This window comes from Cricetulus griseus, chromosome 8, assembly GCF_003668045.3.
Source record: "Cricetulus griseus strain 17A/GY chromosome 8, alternate assembly CriGri-PICRH-1.0, whole genome shotgun sequence".
In the NCBI taxonomy this organism is placed as follows: domain Eukaryota; kingdom Metazoa; phylum Chordata; class Mammalia; order Rodentia; family Cricetidae; genus Cricetulus; species Cricetulus griseus.
The window spans coordinates 3,469,385-3,491,638 of NC_048601.1; the positions used below are offsets into that span (position 1 = coordinate 3,469,385).

Below are 22,254 nucleotides of genomic sequence, written 5' to 3' on the forward strand. Positions count from 1 at the left end.
AGAGCCTCACACATAACAGTGAAGGAGCCCATCTCACTGTAAACTCTTTAACGCTGTGTTGGTTACTTTACTCTTTGATGTGATGAAATACTCAACAAAAGCAACTCAAGGTTGGGAAAGTCTGTTGTGACTCACTCTGAGGGTGCAGGCTTGGTGGCAGGGAAGATGTGGTTCACAAGTGTGAGTGTGAGGGCTCTAGTGACAAGTGACATCACATCTATAGGCAAGAAGCAGAGGGAGATGAATGCCTTTTCCTTTTGATTAATTCTGAGACCCCAATCCATGAGATGGTTCTGTTCCCAATAAGGAAGGTCTTCCTTCCCCAGTCAAACTTCCTGGAAACACTCTCATGGGCACACCTAGAGGTGTGTTGCCATGGTGACCCTAAGTTTAATCAAATTGACATCCAGGAAGCTTCTACCTCTTCACTTGGAATGGTGCCTGAAGGAGTAGCTCCCGGGCAGCATGGAGACCGGAGAGGGAAGACAAGCCTTGTCCTTACACAAACAGGAAGATGCAGAAAACATACCTTAGTTTGGTTCAAATATAGCATCAAAGGCACCCAGGAGCTCCCATGCAAAGGTAGGATTCAGAAGCCATTGTCAGCGAGCAGCCGGGGTGACGGTGTTGCTCTTACAATGACTCAATGCAGAGAGGAAAACAGATTCAAGAGAGAAGGAATGTTCCATTCTGAGTTTCCCGTGCCAGTGCAAGACAGAGACAAGAAATCCAAGGGAAGCAACGAGAGGCTTAGGCAAGCGAGCTCAGGGGCACAGCGGCTACTGTCTAACAGAGAAAGAGAAGCCACTGCAGATGGAGAGAGGGAGGGGGAGGGGGACAGGAAGGGGGAGGGGATAGACCAACATCAGGACCCAGGGGCAAGCCCCTAGGTTCTAGGAGTCAGATGTCACAGCACTGGAGAGGATCCTGTGAGATTTGGAGGGGCGGGACATATGGAAAACACTAGGGAATCGTGGAGCAGGCACCTGGACATGCCTGGGGTTTATAGACACAAGAGTGCATCCCTGCTTGAGGCCTGTGAACTGTGTCTCAGGTTTCTTCCCTGAAATATGGGGTACCACCTCAGGAGCAGGGCTAGTGTCAGCAGCTGCAGGCAGGAGAGCAAGTATATTTACCTTTTCAAGTAATTTCCAGTTAGCATAGACTATAATGGCTTTCCTAGGACATTTTATATGCATTTATTGTTCTACTTTGTTCGTAGCCCCCACCCTCCTCTCTACACGTCCCTGCTGCCCCCTCTCACAGGTCCTCCCACCCGCTAATAGCCCCTCATCTATTTTCATATGTGCACGTATGTGCACGCGTGTATATGTATAATAGATGTATGTATTTGATTCTGGATTCCCTATGTGAGAGAAACATGGTATTTTGTTTTTCTCCTCCCCCTTCCCTATTTGTACCCCTCGTCTCCTTTTCCTCCTCCTCCTTGTTTTAAAGTGTGGAAGACAGGATTTTAAAAAGTCCATTTATGAAGACATATACTGTCCTTTGCCTGCTGTCTGTATAGAACCCAGCCATAGAGTCCACTTTATTTTGTCAAGTTTAATGTTCTGAGCACGAGCTGTATTCCCAGCTCTGAGGCTTCAGCCTTCAGTCCTTAGGGTGTCTGTTATCTTCTCTGGGCACTATATTCTCAGCACTAGAACCCCCAGCTTTTCCCATTGAGCAAACTCATGTTTATTACACTGATTTAATGTGTGTGTGTATGTTTGGGGGGTCATGTTCACGACACAGCACATGTGTGTAGGAGTTGGTTCTTTCCTTCTACTGTGTTCGTGCGTCCCAGGGATTAAGCTCAGGTTGTCAGACTTGGCTCAAGAGCTTCCACCCACTAAGTCATCTCCCTGGCTCTAAATATAAATGTGTACATACACACATACATATATACATACATGCATGCATTCATACATGTATAACTGGCTTATGTTATTTATTTGTTGTGTGTGTGTGCATGTGCATACCACAGCATGCACGTAGAAGTCAGAAGACAACTTTCAGGAGTCAGGTCAGGTTTCCCCTTCTACAGAGTGCATCCCAGGGTTTGAACTCGTGTCTTCAGACTAGACAGAAAGTTCCCTCACCCACTGAGCCAGCTCTACGGCTCTCCAGTCAGCATGTGTTAATTGTGTACAGCTTGTTGACTTCTGGGATGAGGGGACCTCATGATCACTCACTTCATGATTATAAAATTGATTACCGTTACTGGGACCTTTGCAGTTTTCCCTCGGAAAATACTGATCTGGCGTCAAATTATTTTTTTTCACGTTTTTGCTTCAGATACATTTGCATTTAGCTGTCAGCCTTCTTTACTTGTATTTTTAAAAATGATGACAGCTCTCCTTTTCCAGGGTAGCATACTCCGGAAAATCCTCTTGAACCGCTACTTCAAAGGTGACCATGGCGTTGGTGCCAATGGACCTCTGTCAGGGGCCTATGCCAAGACAGCACAAGTGGGAGGTACGTGTTCTTCCACCCATTTTAGGGTCTCACGGCATTATCTTCATGGCAGTGCTGCTTCATGGCAGTGATGATCCAAGTGTAAAATATTCACGTAAAACACGAGTGAAATGTTTGTGTAGTTGGGGTTCATGAATCCATCCATAGGTTGAGCATTATCGTGGATTTTGTCTTTGATTCTGGGTGGTTTCCTCACAATTTCTTCATGCACGTATTAAAGACAAAATTTGTAGAATATTTTTATAGAGATTTATTTATTTTTATCTTATACATATGTATGAGTGCCTGCCATGTGTGTCTGCACACCACATGTGTGCCTGGTGACCATTGGAGTCCCTTGAATTGGAATTACAAATGGTTGTGAGCCACCAAGTGGTGCTGGAATCAAACCCAGGTCCCCTGCAAGAGCAACCAGTGCTCTTAACCACCGAGCCACCTCTGCAGCTCTTTCTAGAGTACTTAAAGGAATGACAGTTGGTGACATTGAATTGCATGTTGGATGTTTAAGAGTTCCATCTTTGTAGATTTTTTATATTTGTAACTAAACTCTCCTGTGGCTCATGTTGTTATGGTTTAAGAATTTGAAAACACTGTTTGCTGCTAAAAACAATGTCTGTGCTGAAGTTCGAGTTGCTGTTCTGTGTTTCTCTTCCCCGACCACAGGAGGCTTCTCTGGACAGGACTCGGACAAGATGGGGATTTCCATGTCTGACATCCAGTGTCTGCTGGACAAAGAAGGAGCATCCGAACTTGTCATCGATGTCATAGTGAACACCAAAAATGACAGGATTTTCTCCGAAGGCATTTTGCTTGGCATCGCCTTGCTGGAAGGAGGAAACACACAGACCCAGGTGCTCGTCTGTTGCTAGTGCTGTTCGGGTTGTGATTTCTATATATTTTTAAAGAATACTTTTGTTTTTGAGAATTTCATACAATGTTCACATCTCCTGTTTCCACTCCTCTCTCTAACTCTTCACTATCCACTCCGCCCCCCAACCCCCCCTAACTTTGTGTCTTCTCCCCCTGCCAAACCAGTAAACTTTGGATGACAGTTTGTGCTGCTCAGATACCCTGTGTGCCGAGCCGTCTTCTGGAGCTTGGTTAACCTATCAGGAGCCACCCCTTAAAGAAAACTAACTCTCCTGCCCCAGCAGCCAGATCACACCCACAGATCCCAGCCAGGGTTGAGGGCACACAACCTTCCCACCCAATGCTGGAACACTCACTGGCTTGGCCGCGTGCGGACAGCCACAACCGCTGTGAGCTCATGGGTGCTGTGGTCCTGTTTTTGCTCTGGTCCTCCCTGACCTCCAACTCCTATAGTCTTTCCTGTTTCTTGATCACTGGTTAAAGGAACCAGGGAAACGTATCCTTTTAGCTTCCCCTTGCTGGCTCAAACAAAATGAAAGAACTCACAAATCACATTTCCCTTATAAATTTATGTGATTTGCTATTGAAATGATAGGGCTTCCCCCTTGCTCTAATCAGAACATCGTTTGAAGCTCATTCTGCATCAGGAGCCACTCCACAGTGGCAGAGGGCTCTGTGTCACGCACTCTACGGTGGCAGTGGGCGCTGTGTCACATGCTCTACAGTGGTGGTAGGTGCTGTGTATGTGCGTACCAAGGACATGACACTGTCCAGCTGCACTCCTGTCCCTTGGCGACCCCTGCCAGGTTCCTCTTGGCTCCTTTGCACCCAACAGTGTGCTGCACGAGCCCGGGCTCTGGAAACTTCCCAGGGAGCACTTCTGAACTTCCTGGCTCACTGACCTTCCTATATCTTCCTAAGCCATGAAGCAATGCATAGCCCCAGATGGCTAGAAATCCCCAAACCTATTGGCCCCAGGAGCGGCAGGCAGAAGCCCAGTCAGATTCAAAACTGGGGTATTTTGCTTTAATTTGTTACCGGTACATTTAACAACAGGAGCTTTTCTGTATGAGAGACCGGTTTGATAGCAGGGCTTTGGGGACAAAGGCTGAAGAGACAGCAAAAAAGGCAGCAGTGTAGCACCGGTGTGAACTGGCTTGAACTGGCATCTCTAGCAACAGTCACCCAGCTGCACTTTCTACATTTCCCTGGGCTGCAGAGGGTCATCCCAGGGGAACGCTCTTCATCCTCACATGGGTGCCGATGGTGCGGGCTAGCTCCAGGAGAACTCCAGGCTCCACTTATTAAATGCCAGAGCGTTGCTCCCGAGATCCAGTCTTCAGTCTTCATTTGCCTTATGTTTCTGTAGTCCTGATCACTGGGAAATTGTTTGTTCTGTAACCTTTACTACCTGGACCCTGCAACTCCCCCTGGCCGCTGCCCCCAGCTTCTCTTCCAGCCTCGTGTGACTGGCACCGTGCCTTCTGGTTGTCACTTTTGACTGACTGGTCACCCTGTCTCCTTGTTGGTCATCCCTTGATGACAAACCTGGGTGATTCTGCCCTTCTGATATCGCTTCTATCCCTAACTCTTCAATCCCTGCTTCTCAAGCCATCGTCACAACTCCTTACCGTTCGCTCCACGGGGACCAAGTTTCCCAGCTTCCTTTTTGCCTTCCCTCTAACGTTCTTTTCGTTGCCTCCAGTGACATTTTTTAATAACACTATGTTATACCCCTGCTTCAGATCTCTCTTCCCAGGAAAGTCAGACTCCCTGCTGAACTCATGGGATTCTTCCTGATGCAGGTCCCTCATATGCTCAGGCTATCTGTCATTCTGTCTGTCCCGTCAGTGCTTCTCTCAGAATCGCTTTCAGGCCCTTGTCTCACTGGGCAGAGCTGACTGCCAGTTACTGCATGACCTTGCTGTGACTTCCTGGTGCTTTGGGTAGTGTTTCTATCATGTCACAGCACCTCTCCAGGTGTCCCCAGATTCCATTCCTGAAGGTTTGGAACACATCTTCATTGCTTTGCTGTTTGTGTTTGGAGCGCTAATGCCCAGTAACTATTCAGTGGTGGATATGCTGATGAGAAATTGGTTGTGATGAAGCCTTCTCTTCTAGCTGGGCAAGTGGCAGCTGCTCCCTGGCGAGCCTCACTGCACTTGTTTCTCACTTGGAGCCCTCTCTGTGTTCCTTTATTTTATTGTCTGTCTTACATTATGTCTCTCCAGTTAATTTTCTAATATTTGTAGAGGGTTATAGCCTACTTTTTATTTTCATAGTCTTTTATAGCTGTTCAATACATATCACCTCCCTAAACCATACACCACACACACACACACACACACAAACACACACGAACATACACACACACACGTACAGACACATACACACACATGAACACACACATACACACACACACACACACACCACCACCACCACCACCACACACACACACACACACACACACACACACACACACTGGCTGGTGATACAAATCTGTAATCCCAACTGCTCAGGAGGCTGAGTCCAGAGGACCACAAGTTCAAGGGAAACCTGAGCTAAGGAGCAAGCTCAAGGCTGGTCTGGTGAACTTAGTGAAAGCAGGTCTTAAGCTTAAAAGTAAAAGGAGAGCTGGGCCTGTAGCTCAGTAGTAAGCATGTGTGTAGCATTTCCGAGGCCATGGCTTCAATCTAAAGAAAAAGAAAACAAAAGTCACACAGAACTGTTGAAGAAACACCATTAATTCAAGTCTGTGCATGAAAATCCCCTTGTTGCTTAAGGAAACCTGACTCTGTAGGTTCTGCTGCTTAGGTCTCTGATTTAGGGACCTCATGATGTCATCAGAATGTCCCTAGATGTCAGCTGTATGCCGTGGCTTTAAGAGGTCTAGATCAGACCTGCTGAATCTACCTCTCCCCTTTAGTGACTCAGATGTGTCCCCACTATGTTAGTTACTATTTGTTGCTGGGATAAAGCACCACGACAAAGCAGCTCATAGAAGGAAAAACTTGCTTTGCTTATGGCTCCCAAGGGTCAGTTCACAATAATTAGAGAGGCCTGGCAGCAGGTGGCTGGAGCAGGAGGGGGAGAGGTCACATCTCCGTCCACACAAAGGAAGCAGAGAGAGGAACCTGGCAGTGTGGTGGGGCTGGAGACCCTCAAAGTCCCTCGACCTCATTGACATACTCTCTCTAGAAAGGCTTCAAATTCTAAAAGTTCCATAACCTTACCAACAGTGTCGCTGGCTGGGGACCACGCGTGCAAACGCACACGCTCATGGGGCATTCTCATTCTCACCACTCACTCCCCCAGACTTCTCCAGTTCCACAGGGATTTTACATTTTTTTTTAAAAAAGATTCATGTGTATGTTGAGTGCCCGAATGTATGTAAGTGCACCACGTATGTGCAGTGCCTGTGGAGGCCAGAAGAGGAACTTGGATCCCATGAAGCTGGAGTTACAGATGGTTGCGAGATTCCATGTGCGTGCTGACAACTGAACTCGGGGTCCTCTATAAGAGCAACAAATGCTCCTAACCACTGAGCCATCCCTCCAGCCCCGAATTTAATATTCTTAATTTCCTTTAGTCACTAGTGTTTCACTTAACAGTTTGTGGACTGTCTGAGCTGCCCAGCCCCCCCCCCCCCCAGGTATTCTAGACCAGAGAGAATCCCTGGTCCCTTTCTACACAAGTCACTTCCTGCGCCCAATATGCTCCATCAGATGCGGGGTGGTGGAGGCAGATAGAAGAAATTACAACTTCAGACACTAATAATAAGAGAAATAAAAGCTAGGCATTATGGGTCACTCCATACCCAGAGGATGAGCCAGAAGGATCACTTGAGGCTGCCCTGGGCTGTTGAGTAAGGCCTTGTTAGAAATAGAAATAAAATATAATATACAGGCTATTGAGTATTACATAACATGTGGCAAATCCCTCTGCTTCACAGCATCTCATTTTTTTAATCAATACCATGTGCCTGGAATGAGAAGACCGTACTCATCACAGGGGCTGACAGTGTCCTCGAGAGGGTGGGTGTGAGTGGGGCCCTGACAGCTTTGTCCTCACAGAGCTGTGGCATTGCCGTGACTCTGCGACTTTCCTACTAACGTTTTACACCCTCCCTTCCCCCTTCCAGCCAGACTGCGTTACAAAGATTAGAGCTCAAGCATCAGCTTAATTCGTGGGACCATAAAGGTCTGTGGATGCTGCATTTATCCTGCAAGCCATCAGAACCAGCTTGACTGTCTCAGTGTCGTTGCCATGGTTACAGTGGGGCTTTCTTTTTCTTTTCTTTTCTTTTTTCTTTTTTCTTTTTTTTTTGGCCTGCTCCTGTAGAGTTGCTAGCTCTCTGCTTAGGAGCATCCCCTAACAGACATGAAGCTGATGCTTGAAGGCTGTGTAAAACTCACTGTGTGTAGATGCTGCACATGTAACCTAGACTTTAGAGTTCTGTCTAGGGTAGGGCCTGGCTCCGCTCCGGCCATTCCTGTAGGAAAACATGTGCACAGCTGTCAGACCCCACCAACCTGCCTCTTTAGATTTTATTTGGGGGTGTGGCTGGTTCCACTTGCTCAGGGGTGTCTCCTCTGGACTGCATCCCCTCCTCCATCTCCTGTCAAGTCTTACGAATCCTTCCATAAAGTTACCAAGCACACGGTGACGAGTAACCGCAGCTCAGTATTTCCCTCTCCGGGAAGGTACCTCTTGCCACGCTTTTGGTCTTAAATCCTCCCTGAATCATTAATGATAAACTGGAGTTTGTTTTCAGTCAATTTTCCCTAAACTACACGTAGAGCATCATTGCTTAAGAAGTAGCTAAGCAACTTAAAACCTATTTACCAGTGGGTGCCCGTGAGTGAAGTTGTTATGGTAACGCATCCTAAATTAAATGTACTATCAAGAAAAATAACTTTGTCACCTAACAGGGAGCCCTTATTTGTCCGGGGTAGTCATAAGTGAGTGATCATGTTTCACTTTGGATTACAAACTCATGTGGGTAGGAGTCTTGCCATTTTTTTCTTTTTGTTTTGTCTGTAGCAAAAATATAGGACCCTACACATAGTAGGCTTTCAATAAATGTGTGTTGAATCAATGCACAGCTTTAGATGACAACTTACTAGACTCATAATTAAAACATACATTCAGGAGGATATATCAAATAGAATATAAAAGGTTAGAATTTAGTGGGAGGTGCTAAGTAAAACTGGCTGTTATTAATATAATGACATGTGCTATTAGTGTGTATTAAGTGGAATGAGACACTGACAGCCTGTCCATTTGTAGAATAAATAAAAGGTAGCACACTGTGCTTTTTATCTGTCAGGCACGTGTTTATTTCAGAGTAAACCACTATTTCTCTTGCCTCAGGGATTGATACTTTAAACTATGCTTTCTCTGCAGTATTCTTTCTACCAGCAGTTGCATGAACAAAAGAAGTCAGAAAAATTCTTCAAAGTCCTTTATGACCGGATGAAGGCCGCTCAGAAAGAGATCAGATCCACGGTGACTGTCAACACCATAGACTTAGGGAGCAAGAAGAGAGACGATGACAATGACCTCGTGGCCTCAGGCCCTCGGATGAGAGGTGAGGAGCTTCCTGAATACCTGGGAGAAGAAAGCAAGGAAGCATTTAAATCTCATGTAGCTTTGTCATCTTGCTTCTGGGGTTTAATTATTCCCAGTGTTTCCAGTGTGGACTTCCAGCGGTAAAGGATTTTGGTTAAGGGCTTGACCCTAGACTAGCTCTGCAGGACCAAACTAAAATGGAGTTTAATTGGTGTGGAAGCAATGGGCAACATGAAAGACGTTTGATTTCCTTGTTCTGTTCAGTAAGAAAACCATCCCAAACTTTCTGGGAATGGAAATTAAACTCTGAGGACAGAAAGTGTTTGCGTTTGATATAACCAGATGATTGCCAGCTAAATACAATTTGTGGAGGTGTTAATATTTTGCAAATGATCATTCTCTCCTATGAGATCTATAGGAATTCTTAGGTGTGTGCACACACATGTGTTTCTTTATACATTCTTGTTCTTTCTGTGTGTGCCACATGTGTGTATGGGTGTCCACAGAGACCAGAAGAGGGTGTGGGATCCTAGAAACTGGATCTATAGAAGGCTAGGAGCAGCCTGACATGGGTGCTGGGAACTGAACCCAGTCCTCTGGTCGAGCAGCAAGGGCTCTTACCTGCTAAGCTATCTGTCCTTTTTTTTGTTGTTGTTGTTTTGTTTTTGTTTTTTGTTTTAACTTGACACATAGCTAGACATAACTGGGAAGAGGGGATACTTTCCTTCCTTCCTTCCTTCCTTCCTTCCTTCCTTCCTTCCTTCCTTCCTTCCTTCCTTCCTTCCTTCCTTCCTTCCTTTGGAGGGGGGGTTTCAAGACAGGGTTTCTCTGTGTAGCTTTGGAGCTATCATGACACTCGCTCTAGAGACCAGGCTGGCGTTGGACTCACAGAGATCCGCCTGCCTCTGCCTCACGAGTGCTGGGATTAAAGGCATGTGCCACCAATGCCCTGCAGAAGAGGGAATCTTAATTGAGGAAATGCCTCCATAAGAATGACCTGTAGGGGAGTCTGTGGGGCATTTTCTGGATTAATGGTTGATGTTGGAGGGATCAGCCCACTGTGGATAGTGCCTTCCTGGGTTCTGGGTTCTATAATAAAGCAGGCTGAGCAAACCAGTAAGCACTCCATGACCTCTGCTTCAGTTCCTGTGTGTGTGTGTGTGTGTGTGTGTGTGTGTGTGTGTGTGTGTGTGTGTGTGTGTGTGTGTGTGAAATCTTGTGATATATCTATCACAATATGAAATAAACCCTTTCCTCCCCAGCTTGCTTTTGGTCAGGGTGTTTAAGCACAGCCATAGAAAAGCAACTAACACACCACCTGTCCAGCCCTTTGGTTATGTCCTTGTGAAGTCATCTGTATGTGTTTTTACACATTCTTATGTGTCTTTGTGATATAGATTTATGAGTCAGAAAATTCTAAAATTGATTAAATATAAAGAGCTTTTCTTCAGATTGCTGTATTAACTTTTTAGCTGTTGTGTCCCCCCCAGGAAACCGTTAAACATCTTGTTAGATAATTTTAAAATTCAGCTGTGGGAAAATTTGGATTCCTATTGTGGGGTAGTTAAAAAAAATTAGTTCAAAATCCAGCTACTTCTTGCTTTTCAGTGAGAGATCCATCACTTCACCTGAAAGAGGGAATGAAGGGACAGCTAACGGAGGCCTCCTCAGCCACCTCCAAAGCCTACTGTGTGTACAGACGAGAGATGGACCCAGAGATAGACATGATGTGCCCAGGCCCAGAAGCGGGGAGTGCAGAGGAAAAGTCTGCCGAGGAAATTACCATGAGCCCAGCCATCACCGTCATGCAGCCCATCCTCAGGTTCCTGCAGTTACTGTGTGAGAATCACAACCGGGAGCTACAGGTGAGTCCTCTTCTCTCTGTGGGTGAGCTCTGTAGCCTGTGACTGTGAGTCATCCAAGGGAATTTAGGAGAGGATTCTGGAGAAATAATCAACAAAGACACCAGTGCCCTGTTGAAATGGTAAGGAAGAAAAAATAAGAGTCAAAATGTTTAGGCATTAAAAAACAAGCAAATGTACACATCCTATAGCACCACTGAGCCCCTTCCCTCTCCTCTGCAGTGTTTGTTCAGGACGGCCATCTTTGTCTGCAGTTCATGGTTTTAGACTCGGGTGTTTACATTGTTCCCAATCCGTAGTTGTTGGCACAATATTGAATATATTTTACGTTTCATTAGAAACAAAGTCATATAAAGCATTACTATGATAGTGAAAATTGCTTTGCTAATTAATGCAGCCCACATCCATAACATCTCCACCCACCACTGCCATTTCCTCTGTCAGACGGGGTGGGTGGACGAGGGCTGCTCCAGGCTTTGACTACCTCCCTGGCGTTATGTGTATGCATGACGTTGCCCATGGTGCCATAGCAGAGGCACACGAAAGGAGCTATCTTGACTGGCCTGACTGAGGGAGATTGAGAATGCTCACCTGAAGAGCTTCCATTTGGCAGACTGCTTCCAAGAAAGACACAGGGCCACCACGCCAGCCCGCTTTGCCATGCTGCAAGCTAGTGTAGCTGGCAAATGATCTTTATTAATGAATTGCAGAGAACTGGCTGAGATTTCTGCAGTAGGTTCTGCCTAGGATCTCCTACCTTGTAATGTCACTAAGCAATCTGGTTCTCAGAGCATCTGTCCACACAGAGAGAGGCAGAGTGAGGAGATGTGTTCACTGTTGTCTAGAACGCAGAGGATCCGAAAGGCAAGACAAAGTGCTGTCCGTGGCGATGAGATGCTCTGGAATGCATGAGGAGCGAGCGTGGCTCATGTGGACCAGCCTGCCACCGCTTAGGTCAAGCTTCTGCAGTGTGTGCTGCCTGCTTGCTCAGTGCAACCTACGGGCCCTGCCAATGTGGGTCACAGACGGCAGAGCAGATGATGTCATATCTGACTGTGCCACTCACAGAAGCTGGTTCAGATAATGTATAAGGCTACTTTGATACTAAGAACAAATAGTTAAAGCAAATTCAAATAGATATCTGTAAGTACATTAAAATACAAGATCCCCTCTCTTCCCCATTCTTTCTCTTCTTTAGCGTATTCCCCAAAGTGCACTAATAACACTGTTTTCTTCCAGAAAATCCTATGTACAAACGGTGATCTTTGCATGTAAACCTAAGTAGTCTCGACTGTTTAATTTAGTAACTTCATGTACTGCCACACTGCTTATTTCTTGGTGGCGCCCATCCATCCATATGGAAGTGCTTCCTAAGATCCCAAAACCATCACGCTGCCAGGGATAAGGCCCTGGCGCCTAACAGACAGTGAGCAGTGAGGATCTTTTGTGTATATCTACACAGATTTAGGATCATCCACACAAGTGGGACTCTTCCCTGAGAAGCCTAGTAGGGCTTCATGTTTCCCATACCACGGCCTGACGGACCCTGCACAGCGAAGACACGGTTGTCAGGGACGGTTCGTTTGGAAGTTAGACCCCCTCCCCCAGATTTTGTTCTCCTTTTCCTTTCTACTTTTCACACTCCCTTCCACCCTCTGTAGGCTTAAAATGATGGCAGTGGAGCAGCGTTTACTATGACCTGTTCTGAAGGTGCTTACACTACAACCTGAGGGCCTCTCTTAAGAGAAACTTAACTTAGCGTATCGATATTTAAATATTACTTAGTTTTCAAATTAGCTTGGAAAATAATGAGTCTGTTTTTCAAATTTTATTTATTTATTTTACATCCCAACTGTGGATTCCCCTGCTTCCTCTTCTCCCAGTCCCCTCCCCCCAACCTCCGCTCTGCCTCCTCCCCTCTGAAAAACAAGGAGTTTTATTATGACAGTCTCATCCCTATCGTTTGCTTAGACATAGTCACACCAGTATGTCCCCTGATTGCTCCCCTTTTGTGTTGGTCCCCCCACTTTCCCCAAGGTGTTCCAATTTCTTGTGAAGACCAATTGAATTCCATACTGGCAAGAATCTTTTTGAGTAACACACACACACACACACACACACACACACACACACACACAGAGAGAGAGAGAGAGAGAGAGAGAGAGAGAGCATGGCCAGCACCCCTTTTTCTGTGTTTTGCTTTCCGTCTCTCAGTTGCACTTTCTTTCATCCCCCCCCAGAACTTCTTGAGGAATCAGAACAACAAAACAAACTACAATCTTGTGTGTGAGACGCTGCAGTTTCTGGACTGCATTTGTGGAAGCACCACAGGCGGCCTGGGCCTGCTGGGGCTCTACATCAATGAGAAGAATGTAGCGTTGGTGAACCAGACCCTGGAGAGCTTGACGGAGTACTGCCAGGGCCCGTGCCATGAAAACCAGGTAACCATGACTGCAGAGCTTCATGAGACGTGAGTCACGGTGTGCCAGGCTAGGCATAGAGCCAGCGTTGTGTACCTTCGAAGCCTTCCTGCTCACTCTGCCAGGCATTGCCACTTCTCTCACAAAACATACAAAGGTGGAATTGTAGACTAGCAAATGTTAGGCCACATTTTAAATTTCATCATGAAAGAAGATTCCCGTGAAAATATTTAAGATGAAAGACTTATCAAAAGAAGGGCAAGATTGTATTTCCTCCCAGTGTTCAGTTTCTCTCTGTAGGGAATCTCTCCAGATGTGTGGAATTAACTCACTGTGGCTTTGGCTCCACTGCAGTGTGGGAGGAATCTAATACCCATGTTACACACTCATTGAGCTAGTCAAATACCCGTGTCACACACCAGGTGAGCTAGTCTAATACTCATGCTACACGCTCATTGAGCTAGACTAATACCAGTGTTACACACTCAATGAACTAGTCTAATACCCATGTTAGACACTCATTGAGCTAGACTAATACCCGTGTTACACACTCAATGAACTAGTCTAATACCCATGTTACACACTTGGTGAGCTAGTCTAATACCTGTGTTACACACCAGGTAAGCTAGTCTAATACCCATGTTACACGCTTGGCGAGCTTATCAAGTGGGTCTCGCTACTGTCCTTCAGTCAGTGGCTTCTGACCCAGAGCTCACCTGACTTTGCAGTGTCTCAGAGTGCTGCCTTCAGCGAGCTGCAGAAAAAAAAGCTGCAGAGTACTTTCTGAGCCCCTTTGATGCTATATATGCATGTGTGAGAGACCCAATGTTCACCTCCAGCTCCCAGAGTACCTTGCTCCACTTGAAGGACACGTTATGGGAGAAGACAGAACATATAAGGGAATAAAGGGGATGATGTCATTTTGACAGCTTTTTAGCATCTATGAAGCATCTTGGAGCCTCCAACACAGGCAAGGTTTAGGGCGGAGTCTCCATGTCAATCATTTCTAGACATAAACTTTAAAGTTGCGATTGACACTAAACATCAGTGGTTGGTGTAGAAAGGAAAAGTTCAGCTTTTCTATTGTAGATTATATGACTTTCCTCACACATACTATGTCTGTGTGTACACATATGTCTGAACACACACACAATATGTATACATCCATGGGTTCATATGGTGGAAACACGTCGATCATGTAAGGTTATTACTTCCTTCTCTGTAATGTGTTTATGACACTAAAAGGATTTTCAGATCTTTCCCCCTAATTTTCAAGATTATATTTTAGTTTCCTACAACAATGACAAAGACATCCTTGGCTGCTGATTCAAAGTCAATGCACAGTACAGAAATTCAGAGTTTGGTCTTGTTGATAAAATTCTCTCTATTGTAGAAAATGTTACACACACACACACACACACACACACACACACACACACACACACACACACACACACACACATATATATCAGTAGTTTCCCATTTTGTGACTGAGCATTCCTTACTTTGTGGTTAACAATGAAATTAGGTTTTGAAATTCCTTAATGAAACCAAGTAAGTTCTCAGTAAAAATGTATAATAAAATAACAAGTCCTACCTGGATAATCCCCCATGCTCTGAAAATGTGTGGAAGGTCCATTTGGCTGGTGTTCCCATGAGCAGAAGCCTCAGGACATAATGTCAGTGTTGGATGGGAATAGCTTTCCTCTGCACAAATGCCCAGGCCAAGCTGTCCTATTGGCTGGGGCTGTCCTTTCTTGTGTGACGCACTGGGGTGTCAGTTTCTCAAGCTGCTCATGTGGCTTAGAAGTCCTCATGCTGCTTCCATAGAACAAAGCTTGAAATCCTCACACAGTGGCTTTTCACCCTCAGAGCACACACAGCACTCTCTGCGTGGGTGTTTTTCTACTTTGTTCAACCACATTCCCTCCACAAATATGCAAGTCCAAGGACCCTGTGAACTTTCCCACCACCCAGGACACGAAGTCACATCTGCTCCGAGTTTTGTGAAATTCATCTACAATCCCATTTTTCTTGTCCTCTTATATTTATTGCACCTTAAAATTCACAGTTCCAGAATCTCATTTTGCATTAGTGACTGGGGGAGTTTTAAGTTACCCAGTCCTCTTTGGAATTCTGCAGTTCTTTGTGTCAAAGATTAGTGTCTTTCGCAATGTGTTAGTATTTTGTGCCCAGTACCAGTCAATTGATAGACCCCACTCCCCCCCAAAAAAACTAATCAAAATGTCCAACATTGTCTGTACCTGGTATTTGAAAGTTTCAAGTCTTCTGTGACCACGTCTAGTGCTGTGTCAAAATAGCATGCCGTTTTACAGATATCTCCTTTTCTAGACCTGTATCGCCACTCACGAGTCAAATGGCATTGACATCATCATCGCCTTGATTCTGAATGACATCAACCCTCTTGGCAAATACAGAATGGACCTGGTGCTACAGCTGAAGGTAGTGTGACCCCAACATTTTCCGTGTGCCTCTCCTGCTTGGAGTGGATTTTAAATCTTCAAGTGATTGTGCAAAACACCGTCTCACCCAGACTCTTCAAGTGATGATTGTGCAAAACCCTTTTCAACCCAGGAACTGACAGGAGAGGACAGTGAGCCCACCAGGCGCTCACTGAGCCAGGGAAAGCATGATTCACCTGCAGGCCATAGTCATTGTGAGGTTCTGTGGTAGAGATGTTGAGGCTGCCCCTCACCTCTTCTCCCCTGTTTTAACTTCCTGTTTTTCATTACAAACAGAAGTGAAAGGTGTTGGAGATGCACTGTGACATGGGCTTTCTAATCTTCCCTGGCTTGAGAATTCCATCTAGTGGTCACAATTCACTAACATAAAGGAATGTTGCATTTTAGTTTAAGGTCTTTCTTCCTTCTTACTGTGTTATATTAGGATCTAGCTGCCTCCCAATGACAGTGTTAGTCTTGAGCCTGGTGTATGCTTCCAGAAAATCCTACCTATCAAAATTTAGGCATATAAGGGCAATCAAATATTTTTTGTTCAAACGAAAAGAGATAAATAGATGAAAACCACAACAACGTACATAAATCTTACATGCTAAGAAATAATACTCAAGTTAGATAAGTTACTTGAGGCCACATTATTGTGTTGAGTGTTTACGATGGTGTAAAGCAAATGCAGGGACTAAGGAAATAGCTTGGTAAGCACAGCACTCAAGTTTGCTCCCCCAGAAACCATCTGGAAAAGCCAAGTGTGGGGATAGGCCTTCTAAGCCTAGCGCTGAAGAGGAGCACCTCTGGCCTGACAACATAGCCCCTAATCAGTGAGCTGCCGGCCATTGAGAGACCCTACCTCACACGGCAAGGTAGAGGGCATACTTAAGATATGACTGAGGCTGTCCTCTGGCCTTCACATGCACAGCACATGCAAACAAAACTCTTCACATAGTTAAACATAACTTTTTTTTTTGTAAAGTTAAGCCTATCCAACTTGATAGAAAATTAGGTTGAACTTTGTGCAGGTGAGTGGCCGAGGAGAATCTAAAATGCTATTTGTATGTGCTGGGTTATATCCAACTCCACTTCTGGGAATAGTGTGCTGGGTTCTATTTGTGTTTTTACCGCTTTTATCCATTATTGATGTTTACAAAGTGGAGTCAGAGACAGGTTGATAAATGGTAGTTTATTGGGGGAAAAACACTCACGAAAGGGAGCCAGTGACCAGGTTTGCACCTGAGCAAGATGGATCCAGAAATGCTTCCCAGTCAGCTCAGCCAGGCGAAAGAGAGCCGCGTGCGAGCCTCCCTCCTCTTAAACCCTTGTTGGGCATGGTCAGCAGTAACTCTTAATCAGGGTTTCTCCCTACAATCCATACTGTGTATAAGATCTAACCCCCCCCCCCTCTCTCTCTCTCTCTCTCTCTCTCTCTCTCTCTCTCTCTCTCTCCTCACACACACACACACACACACACACACACCCCGCTGCCCTTCTTGTGCCTTTTCTTCGGTTTGTGAGCATCTAGTGTGTGTGACAGGCAACCCAACTGGAAGCACTAAAAAGAGTTTGTCATTCTCTCTTAAATTCAACTTTAGCCATAATTCATGAAGACTCAACATCCAGAGGCCTCCTCCTTTGCCTCTAAAGTTCTTTGTTTGTTTAAAGGCTGTATTTTAAAATCTGGCTTGTCAATCACAGGGCTCTGTAAGGGAGATGGTGAATGACTCATAAACTTAACACAGCTTATGGGCATGCAGGTTACTTATAAAGGCAGATCTTACTTTGAAAAATTAAATAATGATTTAATGAATCAAAATACTAGGTGTTCTAGTTAAATTACTTTAAAGTGGATCATTTAATTTTTATTTATTTCAGTAGCACAATTTATTCAAGCATACAGCAGTCAGCTACATTAGGCTGCACCTAAAGCAACACATGTGTTTGTTTCTCTTGAAATACTTTAAATATGGTTTTATACTTAAGGACTAAGATGAGTGTACTTTTTAAATCTAAAGATTTTGTTTTATTATTATTGCCTGGTAAGAGAACACCTGTAAGGCAGAATTATATATGTTGGCTAGTTTAGGAAAGTTCATGAGATGAGGCACTATAAATAATTATTTAGTAACATTGACTCCTGGATCTGATGGCTTAATTATCCATAATTTTAGTAATATACCTTCAATAAAAGATAACGCTATGAATATATACCATATGACATAATATAATTTAAATATAATATCATACAAATTACAGTTTTAAATATGCTTTATATATTCATTTAATGTATGGCTTAATGAATTTCTCAGATGCCTGTCTCGTCCTTCACTTTGTATTTTGTTTTCGTAACTGGTCTGTGAATGCAAAGTGCTGCATTTGCTAAGAGGTGATGTCTGTGTTTTGCTTAGAAACACTCCAGCTTCCATTGGAAGGAAAATCCCGCTAACAGGAGTATGTCTGTTGGGTTTTTCAGTATATCCAGGCTCATGTACTTCCAGATCGGTTCAGATTTCAGGATGTTATTTGCAAGATTTCTTTCTAATCTCACCAAGTACGAAATTTGATTGAAAGCACCACACTGCCAATGGTGTTGGGGAACTGGATACATTTTAAAGTCCTTTCTCACTGGCCCTGCAGAGAGTGGCTCATCTGAGAACAGGCCCCAAGATGCTGAGGTGTAACCTCGGAATTCTGACAGCTCTGCTCATGTGGGACTAAGGACCCGTCATCCGCTCTAATCCCTAAACCATATTTTTTTAAACATTTGTTTTTTGGAACCTAGATTATAAAAGTGGATTGTAGGATTTGAAAATATTTGTAAAATACAAATATGGGACAGAAAAAAAAAGTAGAATCCCTCTCGCTGCACTGAAATCCTTTGTGGTGGCTGTGGCATTGGTGTGACCCGACGTCACCCTTATTATCCTCAGAATCATTAGATATCCCTTTAAAGGTGGCATCTGGAAGTTCTGGGAGCATTGGACAGAATGTAGGACCAAGTTTAACAAGAGTTAATTTACACGATCTTATCAATTAGTGCTTTGTCCTCCTACACCAAACATGGATTCAGCTCAATTATTTCATTCTAAAACCATGAGAACTCCGAGTCTCTTAGACATGTCTTTAACACCCCACACATAACACACACACACACACACACACACACACACACACACACACACACATACACACACACACACTCGTACACACACATACATGCACACACATGCACACAACATACATACACACACATGTACACACATACATACACACATGTACACACATACACACACATACATACACACATGTACAACATACATACACACTCACACACACATACACACACATACATAAACATACACTCACACACACATACACACATACATACACACATGTACACACACACATGCATACACATACATACATACAGACACACAGACACATCAGACAGAGTAAGGTTTTATCTCAATGAGGACAGAGCACTTCCAGTGGTGACTCTCTGGTACCCGTTCAGCATTGAAAATTGCCTCTTACTTTGATATCTTAAGCAACAGTGTTTGAGGTAGTGTGTTTAAAAACAAAATTGTAACAGCTGAAACATACACTGCTTTAATTCTATATTAAGAGAATAGTAGACAATGTCACTCAGCATGTGGTGAGGTAAACGAGCTATCAGGAAATGACCTTTATATTTCTAACTCAGGAACTTACAACTTTTCTCACTGGTGGTTCACAAATTTATGTAAAATTTCAATATTAGAGTAACATTATTACTTCATTTAAAAAGTGGTTGTACTGAATTCTTTATATGTATACCATGTCCATAAAATATCACTGATTCCTGTTTCTCTGTTGTGTTAAAGTGTCATCATAGAAATCCAATTTAAAAAACATTGGAAGAAAATATATTTCTATTTAATGTAGTATCTAGTCAGTCTTCCATTTAAAACACCTGTAATTTTAAAATATCCCCCCTTGGGAGGGCAGTGGTGGCGCACACCTTTAATCCCAGCACTTGGGAGGCAGAGGCAGGTGGATCTGTGAGTCAGGCCAGCCTGGTCTACAGAGTGAATTCCAGGACAGCCAGGACTGTTACACAGGGAAACCCTGTCTCAGAAAAAAAAATCCTTATAAAATAACCCCCATTTTCATGACTTGTTGCTTTTATTTTGTATTGATAATGAATAAAATATTCTATTGTCCGTTAGTTAGACAAAATAAATAAGAAGTTTCAAATTTCACCTGGTTGAGAAAACACAAAGGGTGCCAGTGAGCTAAGTTAACACAGATGCCAGGGATTGTTAATCTGTGGTGTGGATTTTGCGCATGTACTGACCCTGTCCTTGTCCCCAGAACAACGCCTCCAAGCTTTTGCTGGCTATTATGGAGAGCAGACATGACAGCGAGAACGCAGAGAGGATTCTCTTCAACATGAGACCTAGGGAGCTGGTAAGAACACTTGCCCAGGCTGTCTGTTAGGGGCAGCATCTCTCGCTGCTCCAGCAGGGCTGTCAGGAGCACCATGGCCTAAATTCAGGGAGGGTGGTGAAGGACCATGTGACTCAGGCTTGTGGACTCACCAGGTTTTATTTTAGAATTAGTTTTCTCTTTTTATTTATGTGTATGTGTGTCCATGCATATGTATGTCACATGTGTTCTGGTGCCCTTAGAGGCTCTAAAAGTGTGTCAGAACACCTGGAGCCAAAGTTACAGGCTGTTGTACATGCCTGGACATGGGTACTGGGAATGGACTTGGGTTCCTCTGCAAGAGCAGGAAGCACACTTAACCCTGAGCCATTGCTCCAGCCTGATTTTGCCAGTTTTATCGACTTTAAGCACTTCTCTTTGCTAAATTTCCACACACTACTTAACTATATACAAGTGCCTTTTGCAAAAAAAGAAAAGTTATCTTGGCTTAATGATTTCTGGGTATAGTTGTCTGTAGTAGTGGGCTCAGCCCTATAGAGTCACAATTGTGGACTGGAAGAGTTTTTAAAAAGCACACTGCACCGACACTTACGGACTCTTACCCTGTTTTCTCCCATCGGTGCAATGATTCACATGTTTGCATCATGTTGCATGTCACAAGCCACCTGGAGATGATTTTTGAGTATGCAGGAGGGTGCAAATAGGTGCGTGGTTTTCATGCAAGTTGCTCCAGTTTATAGTGGTACTTGAGTATCCCCAGGTCTTGGAATCCTCAGGAGGTACTGAAGCCGGGTCCCCAGAACACCCAGGAATGATGGTTTGTAAGGAAGGTCTGAAGACTGTGTTTACCACACCCCCGAGTTTTGTTTGTACATTTCCAAAAACACAGATAAATTCGTTTGCGTGTTTTGTGTATCATTCTCATGAATGAACTGTCACAGAACATCTGGCCTCAGAGAAAGAGGGAGACACAATCAGGACTCCACAAGCACAAGTTAAAAGCTCCATTTCTTTTGCCTTCTGGCACACAAACAATGATGTCATCCGGGCATGCTTCAAAAGCAATGGGTTCCAGATACCCGAGAGAGCAGGCTCAAGACATACTGCTCAGTGTGCCCGCCCTCCCGCCAGTGACAAAGTCCTGTCATGTCAGTGATGCTGCTGGTGCTGTGGAGACTGCAAGGGAGGCTGGTGCCACACTCTCTGGGCTCACTGGTGAAGAGTAGAGTGGAGATGGAGAGAGAAGACATTCTTTAGTTAGAGCCTCGTCTCTCCAGGCAGTAGAGTAAGACTAGGAATTGCACTCTGGTTAAGGGGGATATGGCTATGAATTTATTTGACAGAGCACTGTGCACTCACTTTGAAAAGAGTCCCCTCTGCCATTTTAACCCTTTTCTGTCATCTGCTCCTCCTCCATGATCCACCCTCAAGCTGAGTTAGGTGCCTGCCGGAGACCTGTCATACAACAGTGCACGCCCTTGGGCAGAGGCACTCTCCTTGTCCACGCAGGTTCTTCAGTGCCCAGCACTGGTGCCAGCACCCTGTCCCCAGCTCCCTCTTGAGTGCTCAGTAAACAGTGGATATTTCTCAGGGTTCCAGACTCTCTTAAATCGTGGAGACTTCAGCGTGCTAGTGTTCACAGACAGAAGCAGAAGTGTTGGCTATAAACAGGGAACATTGCCACAGTGTGATTCCATGTTCACTTAAATACGCCGTAAACAGGGAACACGGTGATTCCATGTTCACTTAAATAGCTGTGGTTTTCAAAAAATATTTTAAAAATTATTTTCTGTTGGTAGATATTATTAGTTCTTATTATGGCGCTTTGGCACAAATAAGTTGAGCTAGTTGGATTTCTCCCACTGTGATAAAGCAGCATGACCAAAGGCAACTTGGGGAGGAAAGGGCTTATTTGGCTTGCACTGCTGGCTAATGCCCTGGCTCACATTAATTTACACAGCCTCGGGCAGACCTGCTTAGGGATGTTACCAGCCACAGTGGGCCGGGGCCTCCCACATCAATTCCAATGAAGAAAATGCTCTGTAGGCCAATCTTAGGGAGGCACATTCCCGATTGAAACTCCCTCAGGTAGCTCTGGGCTGTGTCCAGTCGACAGTGGAAGCCACTACACTTCTTTCTTTTTGGTCCCCGTCA

General features: G+C 44.6%; 1 protein-coding gene across 4 annotated transcripts in view; it reads left to right on the forward strand.

The window, feature by feature from the left end:
• The window catches only part of Itpr2 (inositol 1,4,5-trisphosphate receptor type 2), a 414,122-nt gene that overhangs the window by 273,300 nt on the left and 118,568 nt on the right, over nucleotides 1-22,254 (forward strand). For all 4 annotated transcript variants that reach the window (XM_027430112.2, XM_035448791.1, XM_035448792.1 and 1 more), the window contains 7 exons: nucleotides 2,370-2,478; nucleotides 3,142-3,329; nucleotides 8,755-8,938; nucleotides 10,528-10,784; nucleotides 13,022-13,222; nucleotides 15,554-15,664; nucleotides 20,026-20,121. In XM_027430112.2, the coding sequence (XP_027285913.1) occupies nucleotides 2,370-2,478; nucleotides 3,142-3,329; nucleotides 8,755-8,938; nucleotides 10,528-10,784; nucleotides 13,022-13,222; nucleotides 15,554-15,664; nucleotides 20,026-20,121 (1,146 nt within the window). The remainder of the gene's footprint in view (nucleotides 1-2,369; nucleotides 2,479-3,141; nucleotides 3,330-8,754; nucleotides 8,939-10,527; nucleotides 10,785-13,021; nucleotides 13,223-15,553; nucleotides 15,665-20,025; nucleotides 20,122-22,254) is intronic.